The following is a 13,724-nucleotide window of genomic DNA, read 5'->3' on the forward strand; positions in this document are numbered from 1 at the left end:
GTAGGGTTTACTAATAGAAATGTGATAGGCAGTACTATTCATTGTGTGACTGATAAATACCTGGAGCAAAATAAGGAGCAATGTCTGAATTTGGGGGTGCATTTTTATAACAAGTTTTGTATTTTTAAGCAAGATGGACAAGTGAATTTTCCACAGAACATTTTGGTGCTCTGTGAAGTTTGCCTTTCTATATAAAGAGCTCATCTATATTTGTTTCCCACATGCTTCCAAGAATGATGTAGCATCTGAAATTAAAAATATTTTTCAGTAACTATCTTATGAAGGCTATCACCGTGGACAAAACAGGAGGAGAGAATTTTAAGCACGTATTTTTGCAGTTGCATAGAAGTGCAAGTTTTGAAGAAATTGTAAATCTCATATACTGTAAAGCTGGAAAACATTTAGTTTACAAATAGGCAGGGAAGAAAAGCATGGGAGAGAATAAAACACTGCCAAGTTCGACAGCTATTGAGAGGCAGCTCTACTTGTTGCCAAGTAGTTTTACCTTTTTTAATGTGGTTATCTTTTGTGTATATAAGTTCTTCGGTTTTGCATGGGTGATTGAGGAAGAGGCCTCAGAAGCTGAAATCTGGCTCGCTGTCAACGGAGCAGTTTTAAATTTAAGCACTGAATCAGTCAAACTGCAGTTTCACTCCCACACTAGTCCCCCTCTTGCAGAGTGAGAGCAACTGGAATCAGATTACTTAATGGTTCAAAGGGGCACATGTTGGATAGTTTGGGCCTAAAATTTAATTGCCATAAAATAGTTTTTCTTTATTAAAGGCTGGTTCTTGGGATTATTAATATGGCCTTTTCTTTATTAAAGGCCTGTTCTTGGGATTATTAAGATGGCTTTTATTGTTGTTGAGCACTTTATGAAAGGCCTGTTTTTCTTAACATCCCCAAAGAGGCCAACTTGTTTATGAAATTGTCCCACTCCTACTCAGTGGCCCCAGTGCTCCCCAGTTTCAGCTGAAAGGTATGCGAGATATCACTATGTTGCCAGATCATGTAATGATCATAATTTTGCTGAAAAGCTACAATTACACCAAAACAGAACATATTGCCATGCTTTTTGGCCAGGGGATTTCCCCTCCTGTTAGAGAAGTAACAGCTTTGCAGACAGGAGTATCTAAATACAGGGCTAGCAGCAGAGCTGGAGACCTCTGGCCACCTCCTCTCTGGGCCACCTGTTTCACCTGCAGGTCCTGCTTGTCTGAACTGTCACACAAGATGTGATTACGTACTTTTTTTAAACACATTTAGTTTGTAAAACTCAGAAGAATCTCAGCCTGATAAACCAAAATAAATAAATAAAATGAATCCGAAACCCAACAAACAAAACATAAGATGGAGCCAGAGAGCAGCTTTTAAAGCAAATTGCCAGAGAAGATGGGGAATTCTATTTGCTCCAACTCCTAAGCTTCGAACAAGACTGCAGATGAGGAATTGGAGAAAGTCCTCCAAGGCTCTGGTGCGGTATGAGGGCATGGAAAGTGGCTCCACTGTGTGTGAACGCATTGGTTCAAACCAGCACTGCTTCTTCCCAGAGGTCTTCTGTCGTCATCCTGTACATGAATACATGAGCCACTGTTACTGCTCACATGCAAGCAGCCTAATGCTGCTCTATCCAAAGCAAAAGAGTGAAAGTCAACCTGCATCAAGAAAATAAAGGCCAAAACTAACAGAGGGAAGGCTGTTTCATTTACCGTGGTGGCATGCCAAAACGCAGAGTAAGAGAAATTATGCTAAGAAACAAAGATGAGGTAATATTAATTCAGTATAAAGTAAGCTGCATTTTTCATCTTGTTTTTCACTCCGTGTTACTAACAGATACTCTTTTCCAAGAAAGTTCAAATAATCCAAGCATACTACACAAGTAATCACACTTTCTACCGATTCAGAATTTATGTTAACAAGAAAAAGAGCCTTTAAATGATGTCCTCATATAAATTTCCTCCCATGTAATTTTTGTGATTTCCTGCAAAAAGCACATACCAGTGGAGCATCATATAATTCTTAACCCTATGGTTTTTTGAATGTAGAAAAAAGAACTAAATAAGCTTGCTTTTTTTGGCTTCAATTTCAGTTACTAAGTCATTTTGCTTTCCATCCTAGCAATATTTTTAATCCATGCAATTTGACCTGAAAGCTATGACAGAAAATGAAAAGACACCTGCTAGGAAGTATTTCTAAGATATACTTTATGGATTTTTTTTCAATTATATGGGGAAACACTTTTCTAAACTACTCTAATTTTGCTTCTGTAGGTACTCATTAAACTTGATGTCTACAGCAATTCTAACTTGAAGTCTTTTTGTCCATCAGCTTTGGTCATTATGGGAAAATTGTTTTTTAAAAGTTTTTGATTAAATTGTGTGTGACAACAGTAGATCTGGGAGAACACTCAGGTCTTGCTGGTAATTTCAATGCCTATTCCACCATTATGACAATATTCTTTTAGCCTGTTGGGTGGAATGCAGGAGGAAGCTCCAGGTTCCCGTCTCACTTTGAAATCTATTTCTTCTCTGCTTCCCTTCCTCCTCTCCCCAGGTTTCCATGCATTACTTTTTCTTCCCTCAGTCATAGAAAAACTGGTTTTGTGTGCAATAATTTCCCAACCATATTTCCCCATCTTATAGGGGAGAGGAGAGCATTGACCTCAAGTTTGGACACCTGGTAAAGTGATGTACTAGACCTCAGGACACCTTTCTATTATTCAAGTACCTTCCTGGTCTTGTGGAGGAAGTCACCATTACAGATAAGCTTTAAAACATGCCCTTAAGATTTTTATCTTGGCTGGATCCTCTCTTGCATTGTGGGTTTGTTTCCGCCCCCCCCCCCCCCGCCCCCCCCGGTTAACTTATTTCCAAAGATCAAACCTTTACATAAAGCTTATATTTCATTTCAGCATATTGTTAGTATTTGACTTTGGTCCAAAATGCATGCCCCCCTTTCAGTGTTTTCTTCCAAACAGTGTCTTAAACCTTGAAGGAATAGTGTTGGACCTGAAACTGTTTAAGGATATAGAAGAGACAAGGTTAATAAGGAAATGTAGTATGTTTCAATAGGCAATTGAAGAAAATCCAGCTAATTTGGGGGATATGTAGGATGTATTTCCAGTCCAGTGTGAACCATGCCTTTGCCCATGAAAACACTCATTTTCTCCATTACTTGCTTCCTTAAAGGCCTTTTTGACAAAAAGTATTTTGGGTCTCCTGAGAGCCTGCAGCCTGCTGTCTCCAGCACACACTCAGCCTCTGTTCATCTGTCAGTGATGCATGGTGCCCAGTCTTGCATGCAAACAACTGCAAAGACAGGAGACCTTGCCAGACTTCAGTTTTAAAAGACATTTTTAGATATACGTCTATTCTGAAAACTATCAAGTTTATCAACATCTTCAAAGAGTATCTCACACGTCTCATCAAGTAGTGAGACAAGCATTTCTAGCTGTAGGTCTACCCTTGGACCACAGGATCATCCATAGCAGTAAGAGGATTTGTATTTGCCTCTTTAATAGTACTTCCCTTCTAAGAATTGTGAGAAAGAGATGTTATCTAATGCAATCACACATCCTCTGGGAAATAGTTTGAGACTGCAGAATCATTTCCTATAAGCCATTATACAGCCATCAGCTGTTGCCAACCAGAGCTTTCCCTCCACAGTACACTTAACCTCTAATAGTTTAGTTAAATAAAGCTTAAATGTCTTGCTGTGGTCCTGCAGATACTGCTTGTTTGTTTAACATAACACAGATTACTAAACAGAAACTTTGTTTCTGCCAAAAAAAAATTACTGTATCTTTCCTCTGTTGCCTATATCTACTACATAGGCAACATAATCCCGAGTGCCTACTTGCGTCCTTGTTCTGTTGCTGATGTCGCTGTATGTTTCTCCCAGAGAAGAAGTAAACTGATCTTTGGGTTTTTCATACCTGAAGTCTTACAAGTCTCCTCAGTGTTTCTCCTGATGGGCAGGAGCACTGAGTTTTTTCAGAGAACTGCTGCTTGTTGGCTTAGTGTGGGTAAATCTAAAGTTACAGCTGAAATAATGCTCTCCGATCTGCTGTGATGTAGGACAACAGTTCAGACACTGAGCATGATTTTCCAGAATCTTTTGAGACAGATTATGAAAGTTTGGCGTATACCTCAGGAAGAAGTGCTTTTTTCACTGGGTTTAGCATGGCACTTTGCTTAAGTTACCTGTCCTTCTTGGACCTCAATGAATCCATCAGGAAAAGCGAGTGGAAAAGTAGCATCTTGACGAAAATTAGGAGCTGCTGGAAGTCTGTTGTGTTTCCCTTAGGAATAAGCTCTCCAGAGGTGAATTTCCACTGCCATCCTGCCACGACCCCCTGCCTGCCGCCTTACCTCTGCCCGGGCTGGCCCTGTGTCCTATTTCACTCATTTCCAACACGGAATACGGAAATTCATGTAGAAATTGTTCAATTATGTAAACGTTGTGTGATGGAGAAAATACTACAGCAAGTTTAATACAACAAGGTCCCACCGTTTAAAGTAGCAGCAGAAATCCTGTCGTTACCTCACGTGCTGACCTTCAGTCCCAAGATAAACTCAGGTGGGGAAAAAGGAATGTAAACCGAGGGAAGCAATCGCCCCTTTTGATCTTTGCTCCCCTTTTTTCCGCAAAAGGGTTCACAGCAATGTGACTACGGGACGGACAGCAAAGCAGTCTAACCATGCCAAAGGAGGATCACTAGGTACTTGTCAGAAACGGGACGCGTTTACCTGGCTGCTGCCCCCTGAAGCGTACCTGCGCTCTGCCCAGACACCCCGGACCCCTGGGCAGGCGGTGACTGGACGAGGTGTGTGCTTAAACCACCGTCCGCCCGAAGGTTTTCCTTCGCAAAGGCGCGGCGCAGAAAGCCGGCACTACGAGATGGCGGCGGGCGGCCGCCATTTCCCCCCGCCCCCGTCAGACCGCCCCGCCCGGCACGGCCCAGCCCAGCCCGGCTCGGGGGCGGTGCCGCCGCTGCCGCCGCCGCCGCGTTGGTTCCTGCTTCCCAGGGAGCCCGCGGCGGTGCCCGGCTCCGGCAAGTCCCTCCTCCGCCTCGGCGGTGCGGGCCGCCTTCCCCGGCCGCAGCCTCCTCCGGCCGCAGCGGCGGTGCCCGCCGGCCCCGCGGCGCCCATGGCGACGGAGCCTCAGCCCAAGGCGCTGACTCGCAAGCCCCTCCTGCTCAACAAAGTGGAGGGTTCGCAGGAGGTGGTGAACATGGCAGCGATAGTGCCCAAGGAGGACGGGGTCATCAGCGTCTCCGAGGACAGGTACCGGGGAGCGGGCCTCCACAGGTCCTGCGGGGCCGTGGCCTGTCACTTTCCACCATCACCGACGAGTGATGGTGGTGACAGACCACTACCATCACTGATGTGACTCCACCACCGGAGTCCGGGCAAAACATCAGGGTTGCGGTGGTCCGGTATGGGGACATTGCTTTTAGGCAGCCACATCTGGTCCTGGAGGGGATGGAGCTTGGGGTAAGGGTCTCCAGCTTGGGGTCCGTCATCTCCTGCACCACCGGGTTGGTCAGGGCAATGAGTGGACTGGCGTGCTGCTGAAACTTGTGGGACTTGAGTGACTTTTCTTAACGTGGGTAAAATGGGATTTGAGATAGCCTTCCTCACAAGGATCGATGGGGAGGCTGTGGAGATCTTTGACCTTGCCTAAAGATTGCGGTGGCATTGGCTAAAACAGTAGTTTTGGTTCCTGTTTCCCCTCTCCAAACATTTCTTGGTAATTGTTTAAAAATACCGTGTCTCAGTGATAAGATCTTGGAGTTAAATCCCGTGTTGTAAAGCTGCCAAAGAGGAGAATGTTTTCAGGCAGTTTAGCTGTGCTATGCAGGGTCTGAGGCTGCCCAGAGGCAGCTCTGTCTCTTCTGAAAGAGCTCAAACTTAATTCAGCCCTGCAGCTGAAGCTTCAGAACTCCATCCTGAAGGTGCCTGCCTTTAAAGTAAGAGCTTGGTTTTCTTGCGGAGTCCATAAATAATTATTTTAAGCGGGGTTTTCTTTGCAACTCAGGTGCATGCTGTAACCTGTGTCCCCAGTCTGGAAGGCAAATGTTGACCCATGAGTGAATATGGTTCGATTCTCAAGTTGGGTTGGTTTTTTTTTTTTTTTGGTGGACTGTTTCTCTTGGATGCCTGTTATCCTATTGAGTGTTGGTTTTTATGTCTCTGCTAGCTTTCCAGAAAACTGTCAGTATTTCTTTCATCTTGACTTTGTCCTCATTGCAAGTTAGTTTTTGGCTAGTTGTCACATATGTGCAAATTTAAGATCATTTAAGTTCATCTAAACTGTGATCTCCGATTGAGCTCTCATGCATCATAGCAAGAGAAACTGAGCTATGTAAAACAAGTACACTGTCAAAGGGACTTTAAGAAGAGTTTTACATTGCTATGTGCTCGTGATTTTGTTGTCTTTACATTTTTAATGTATTTATTGTGAAGCTGACTAAAGCTTGAGTGTGTTTTGGCTCATTGTAGCTTGTTAGGCTTACTCAGCCAATTCTTTTTATCTGTGAGAAAGTATTCCTGAAATTCATTTGCTCTCGTATAGGTGTTTCTCAATCTCCGCCTCTCCCATTCTCAGTAGCTTGTGCTGGTTTAGCACATTTGAGTTGTTGAGAATATGTTGATGCTCCAAGTTGATATTTCTGTGTAGAAAAGGGGATTGATCAGAGATCTTTGTTTCGCTAATAACTGAGATGTCAGGTTCAAGAAAGAAATGGTGAGGTGAAAACCAGAGGTTTCACACTAAGAAACTCGCTAGTTCATGAGCAACCATCCCTCTTCCTTCCCATGCCAGAGCAAGCCCCTGGTGTAGGTGAGTTAGGTCCTGCTTGGTGATGAAACCAAGTAAAGACATCTGCTGCTAGATGCGCTGATAGAAATTTAAAGTTTTGCTGGTGATACAGGATAGTTCTACCGACATTAAAATACTGTAGTAAGTCTGGAGGTTCCCAGGCTATTTTCTGCTTAAAGGCACTAACCAGGTAATTTGCCTGCTTGTGGGGCTGGTTTGCAGTGTCTTTGAGATGCTATAAGCATCATGCCTTTCATTTCTTTAGGCAGGAAGATGTTGATTGATGGCTTTTTCTTTCATTTTCTGCCTGAATTAGCATTTTTATTGTAATTAGAAGGTCCAGTCTAAAACTTATTTGGAAGGAATAGCAGGTTGGGAGTCGCAGGTTGGAGGTTTCAAGACACCTGGGGTAAAAGCATAGTTTACTGGCCTTTCAATACCTGTGGCTTATGATTAGGCTTGTGCAGATCCTTATGGTACCTTTTCCTGTTTGGACCTGCCTTCCAGTGTTAGTGTTGATGTGGTTGTTTAATGGCCTCGGAATGTGGAGGGCTTTTAGAGATTCCTGGAAACTGTAAAGGACGCTTATGGAGATGTTATCTGTCTTTTTACTTGTTAGTCAAATAAGTGAGTTTTGGTGATATGTACTGCTCATATGAGATAAATGCTCTGAAACTTTTACAAAGAGCTTCAGCTGGAATGAAGTACTTGCCATCTCCAGCACTTGCTTCAGGCTGGGGAGGACAGGTCTTGTGGAGACAAAGAGCAGGGAGTTCTCTGTTGGTTCACTGGTTAATTGCTGAACATATATCACTGTTGAAGTTGTTCATAGTCTTAACATTCACAGCTACTAGGTACTGCTTTAAAGGTTTTCTTTGGTGCGTGATGTGGCTCTATATCCGTAAACCCTTCAAAGCAGGAGCTCGGTGCCTAGTCTTTGTTTTGTATGGCACCAGTGGTTTTATCTGGGTTTAGAAGACACGGAAGTGGTTTCAGCTATAGCTTGCAGACATAGTCATGCATTATATAGCCCTCAATCATTGTATTTGTAGCATATACATGCACATATTTTAAGAAATAAAATGAAAACTAAGTAATAAAAGAGAGTGTGCTTATTCCTCATAAAGAATGTCAGAGAGGGGGAGAGAAGGAATCTTGGGAGGGGGTTTACATATTTAACTAGATTATCTAAACTTTAAATAATCTGCAAGGTTGGAGTTTCTTTTCAGTGTACATCACCTGTATGCTCTACATATTTTCTCTTCTGAATCCTAGTCAGTCATGTTAGTTGAATGATGTGCATTTTGTCCTAGTTTTAGTTAATTTGGCTAATTCCTTACTAGGGCAAAATAGACTGAGCCTGTGTCTCTTTGCAGTACAACTGGTGTGCATTGTGGGGGGATAAGATGTAATCTTTTTTGGGTTTTCCTTCTGAGGAAAAGGGATGCACCTGTCTAGGCAGGTGACAGTTAAAGGAGTGGCAGCATTTGTTATCCAAGAATGTATAAATCTAATGCAGGAAGGCTCTAAGAAAGAAATTATTAGCTTTCATCCATGCTCTTTTGCCTGCCAGCAAATGGGTGGAACGAACAGACACGTATATCCAAAGGTGTAGAGTCTTGAGTGGTCCATAGCATTGAATGCCCTAGGTGCTACACATGAAGCTATAATGGGATTTTCCTAATGTGCACAGCTAGCCCTAAATTGTCATCAGCTTCTTGTGTGTTAAAAGCATCTGCTACCATTTCAAAATTGCTGAGCATCCTTCTCTTTTGTTGTCTTCAGAGGGAGATGTGGGTGTTGGGCACGTCTGAAAAGTAGGTCACTGGCATGTCAAGTTCAGACATATCTAACTCTGAGCTCCAAAGAAGATTTAGTGTCATTAATCTTACCTGAGCATGGGTATACAATGGGAGAGGTGCACTGAGTCACTCAGCTTTCAGTGCAAGCAGTTCTTGCTGTTGGCACACCTCTGTGTTTCTCAAGAGCCTGCCAGTGATGTGAGTGCTAATTCATCTGGGTGTCTGATGCGCTGATCATGTGTCACCATGCAAGACTTGCAGGAGGGGGCTAGGTGTCATCGTAGTAAATGTGCACTTTGCCACTAGCCAACTTTTTTTACGCTAGCTATATTGTAGGTGAGGAAATCTTAGACGTGTGCTGGTGTAGGCAACTTTCTGATAATTATGAACCCTGGTCTATGCCCTCTTTTGAGTGAGAGTTCTGTGTTCACTTCGATGCTATGGACCTTGGAAATGTAGGTGTTGCAGTCAAGAACTGTTCTCCTTAAAGTATTCATGGAAGGTAAAAGCTTTCACAGTCAACTGAAAATTGTCAAAATCCATTCTTTTTAAAAAACAGACATTCTAGTCACCTAGAAGGTGACAAAGTGTAGGAAGAAAATATTGATGAAATAGGATTATTTTTTTTAAATAGGGGAAGAGAGACCTTTGTCTTTTCCACTACCTTGTATCATCTTAAGTTCCTTTTGAACTGAGATGTCTCAGCTTCTTTGTATGGATCGCTGTATAAACCCAGACTGTCATGTGTGTTCATATTAGTGTCTTCATCTCACATAGAGAAAACTGTGCAGAGCTTATATTGCTAGGTTTGGTTTATAGTTTGAGGTTACAAATACAGATGTGTACTTAAGAGGTTTTTAAATGCAGATGTGCACTTAAGCTGTTTTTCCAAGACTTGTCTTCTGAGTATGCCAACTAGCAGGATTTTTAGGGAGTACAAAAAAATGAATGACTGTCGTTTGCAGATGAAATCTCGACTTTGCTAAACTAATGGTGAACTAGGAATGGGAATGTGCATATGTGACAATAAATGTGGGGGTTGTCTTTTGCATCCTGCTGACATGCCTTTTAGCATGGAGAAGTGTGATCTTTCCACCCATAAATATATCAAAAGCAATCTTTTACTCCTTCATGGTTTCTTGTCCAGATCCAGGGCATAATGCATATAGCATTATAGTTCATGCCTGCGAAACGCCTCTGATGGAAAGATTGGACTCTTCACCTGGTGCTGCATCCAGGCAGGGCACAAGAAACTGCAGACACTCAGTAAACTCCCTGGGTTTCCTTTCTCCTGTGGCGGAGTGGTAGAAAGCAATTACTTTGCAGAGCTATGGTTGCAATGCAGGTTTGTAATTCTCATCCAAACACAGGGTTATGTCACTGATGGCCGCTCTACTTTGTGTGTGGCTGTTGGTTCACAGCAGAAGTGTAGGTGGTGTGAGAACTGATTTGGATGCTGGCTGTGTATGTTTGTCAGTTCAAGCCTGTAGGTTCCTCACCCAGGTTATTGCAGCATGAGCAGTAGTTTAAGCACTGCAGAAAGTGTGGATGTTCTTCACAGGTGTGAAAAGACTGGTTCCTGCCTGGAGGTTCTTTAAATTTTGATAAAAACATTGGTCACCAATAAAAATATTGAGAAGTGAAGGAACTCTACATTAACAGTGCAAAGGTTCGTAAGAGACCTATTGCTGTAGATGCAACTTGTTTGCTCTGATTTTTTTTTTTTTTTTAACTAATTGGATGTGTTGCAACTTGATGACTGTGTTTGGAATGAATCTCAGGGTGGAGGTTAGTGCTGGCTGTTTGAGTGAAAAAAGTGGATGCTGGCAAGAGGTTTAAGAGAAGACAGGAAGTCCAAAAGTTCTTGGAATCAGAAATTGTTGCAGATGTTGAAAAGTAACTGTTCCTGATTTGACTAACATGTATCCTGTTGAGCTGCCAATATCCTGGGACTATCACATACAATGTTTTGCTGAGTACTGGTGGAGGATAATAAACTCTACTTTGTAACTTGTGGGAGGCCTTGCAATGTATTTTTTAAGCCCTGTGGCACAAAGTGCCACCAGGAGATGACTTGTTGAAGTTTGCCAAAGCTTATATATCCCTTGTCTTAGGATGCTCTCCCTTAGTGTCGTTCTCTTAGTGTCAGTTAAAGATTTAAAGCACTAGCATTTAGTCTTGTCTTTGATTTGAGCTATCCTGCAACTGCTAGCTCATGTAGGTCAATGCACAGTTGGTGCAACTCCTGCAGTTGTATTGAGTAAATCTCTTGACTGCAAGGTGGCAGCTGCAAAAATGTGATATGATGTGACTTGGACCATGACTTGTATGGACCCAGTTTCAGCAGTGCAATTAGGCTTCAAAAGAGTGGAACATTAGGTGCTTGAGCATTTAGTCAGACATGCAGTGGTTTTTACTCACCTCTCTGTTTTAGAAATTATTTTTTATATAAAAGGTGTAGATGCATGTATCTTATCTTACAAGCTTTATTTGGAATAAGAAGAGCTACTTAATACACCTTCCATTTGCCTCATGGTAACCTCTTTTTCCGCCAGTTGCTGAACAACACTCTTGGACTGCAGCAAGTTTCAGGATGGTGCATCTGCCTCACATATTAACCAGTTCTCATTTTTCTTCTTGTCTTCCCTGACCCCGTCTTATTTTCACCGGCATCTGCTTACACAGAGGCTGGATCACTCATCAGTGTGTCTTGTCTCTGTCAGGCTTGGTGACCTTCCCCTGCAGTCTCTCCAGTTCTGCAGCTGAGAGGGGACTGCACAATGCCACCTCTGTGTGTGCCTTGCAGCCCCTGGAAGAAAAACAAATGCTCGTTATGGAGTATGTGCAGTACAGAGCGCACATATAACTAAAAATGTAATGTTGTAGGAAACTTGTTTTTTCTCCTAAAGCTAAAGATGGCTAGAAGAGGCAGTGATGCTGCAGCATTAAACAGCTACATTTACCTTAAAATAAAGGTATTGCAACAGTTTTGAAGCTACCAGGCTAGTTTGGTAAGTCTGGCCTTCCATTGAGGGTCACTTAGCAGGCTGAAGGTCTCAAATAGCATGTGAAATCGTAGCACAACAGAAATATGTCAGTAGCTTGTTTGATCTGCCTTATAGTATTTTGGTTACTGAGGCACACTCTTTTTTCTTTCCCTCTCTTCAGCTGCACCAGTTCCTGCATGGTATCTGCTGACGGTCATCTGTGCACAGGTTTCCCAGCAACATCTTTCAGCTATTTGATAATACGTGCAAGAGAACTGCTCGAAAGTGGCACAAGTTTTATAAAATGTTAGAATCATAGAATGGTTTGGGTTGGAAGTGACTGTTAAAGATCATCTAGTTTCAAGCCCCCTGCCAGGGGCAGGGACACCCTCCACTAGACCAGGTTGCCCAAAGCCCCATCCAACCTGGCCTTGAACACTTCCAGGGATGGGGCATCCATAACCTCTCTGGGCAACTTGTTCCAGTGCCTCACCACCCTCACAGTAAAGAATTTCTCCCTAATACCTAATCTAAATCTACCCTCCTTCAGTTTAAAGCCATTACCCCTTGTCCTATCACTCCATGCCCTTGTAGACAGTCCCTCTCCAGCTTTCCTGTAGGCCCCCTCAGGTACTGGAAGGCTGCTGTAAGGTCTTCCCAGAGCCTTCTCTTCTCCAGGCTGAACTCTCTCAGCCTGTTTTTTGTAACAGTCTTAAGAGAAAAAATGAGAAGGAGAAAATGGGAGGGTGTAATGCGGGCACACACTGCTCCTGGGCTCAGGAGCTCTAAAAGCTTTGTAAATGATGTGCAACGCCGTAAGGAGAGCAACTGGCTTTTGCACAAGAATCTTATGTACATCACTGTGTTCTGTGCCCTGTAACTTCTCGGACATTGGAAGGTCATTTGCATAAAAGCATGCAATAAGCCATGTTTAATTGATTTGCCTATCATGTTTCTGTCACACACCTGTCAAATATGAGTGGTTTTATATAAAACTCTGCCAGTATCTGCGTATATTTGCCTAGGGATTTGATGAGAATTGCAGTATTCCCTAGAGTAGTCTGTTGCAAAGACAGGAGCAAGAAAAACCGCAGCTGTTTCCCTTCTGCATATGGTGTGAGGGAGTGATGGATGCAGTCATGGTGCCGCAGGATGTGACAGGCTGTGATGGGGGCACCATGGGAGGGGACGGGAGCGGTGGCCACGAGGTGCTGAGAATAGCTACACGCAGTGGGACACATCCTGTTGAGCAGAGCCTTGTCCTGCATGGGTTTTTTTAGGAAAGAGAAAATAAAACTTCCTTCTTTATACTTTTGTGAGGTGAAGTATGAAGTGCAGTAAATGGGAAAACTATAAAACAAAGATCTGCATGGGAATGGCAAGTACCCCGGCAAGCAGATTGGGTGAGTGGCTGGAGCAAGCCTGGAGAAGGAAAAGGACAATTTCGTGAAAGGAGAAGCAGGAGAGGGCCAGTTTACCAGGCAGTCCTCCAGGGAGGGGGCTTTACATAATCACGAAACCATATGCATCTCTCAGAGTTCTTCGTGTGTCACAGTCTGTGTGCCTGATGGCTTGAAACTGCACATAAATAACTGTCAGAATGGATATTTGGCTATCAGAAAGCAGGTAATAAATTTTGCAAATTAGTCTGTGCTGAAATTTTAGATAGACAAAATACAGCCTTCATTGTCATAAGAGGGAGAACAGTTGTGGAGGCTGGGTTAAAAAAAAAGTGGTGTTTTAATTTTTCTCTTAGTCAGGCTGCAGGAAATAGCGTTGTGTAACTAACCTTGGCCAGACTTTGAACATATGGGCTTTGCTTGTCATACCATGTGTATTCACCACTTAATTTAAGTTTTTCAGGGAACTCTTAAGGTTTTGAGCACTGAATTGAAGGCGATGCCAAAGCACATTTCTGGGTAGAAGAGTACTCACTGCTGTTCTACTGCCAAGTTTACCAAGAAGTTTGATCTAAAGTTGTCTTTTATTCTCCAAATCCTGTACCGTTCCCTCTTACTGCGAGGTAAAAGATCGATGTCCTTAGCAGGTTTTTGAAATAACGGTAGTGATCGATCAGCCCCAGAAGGCAATGCTTTTGACCTTTACAAGTCTG

The 13,724-nt window shown here is 43.0% G+C and overlaps 1 protein-coding gene across 4 annotated transcripts in view; it reads left to right on the forward strand.

The window, feature by feature from the left end:
• Positions 1–5,005: 5,005 nt before the first annotated feature.
• The window catches only part of WDFY2 (WD repeat and FYVE domain containing 2), a 72,180-nt gene continuing 63,461 nt past the window's right edge, over positions 5,006–13,724 (forward strand). Inside the window, exon 1 of one of the 4 annotated variants that reach the window (XM_054835564.1) lies at positions 5,006–5,285. In XM_054835564.1, coding sequence (XP_054691539.1) covers positions 5,149–5,285 — 137 coding nt within the window. In that variant the 5' untranslated portion in view covers positions 5,006–5,148. Of the gene's footprint in view, positions 5,286–5,881; positions 5,972–11,818; positions 11,840–13,724 lie in introns of those variants that run through there. The other 3 variants (XR_008578296.1, XM_054835584.1, XM_054835576.1) reach the window with 3 other exon arrangements.

The sequence above is a fragment of the Grus americana genome, chromosome 1 (assembly GCF_028858705.1).
Source record: "Grus americana isolate bGruAme1 chromosome 1, bGruAme1.mat, whole genome shotgun sequence".
In the NCBI taxonomy this organism is placed as follows: Eukaryota; Metazoa; Chordata; class Aves; order Gruiformes; family Gruidae; genus Grus; species Grus americana.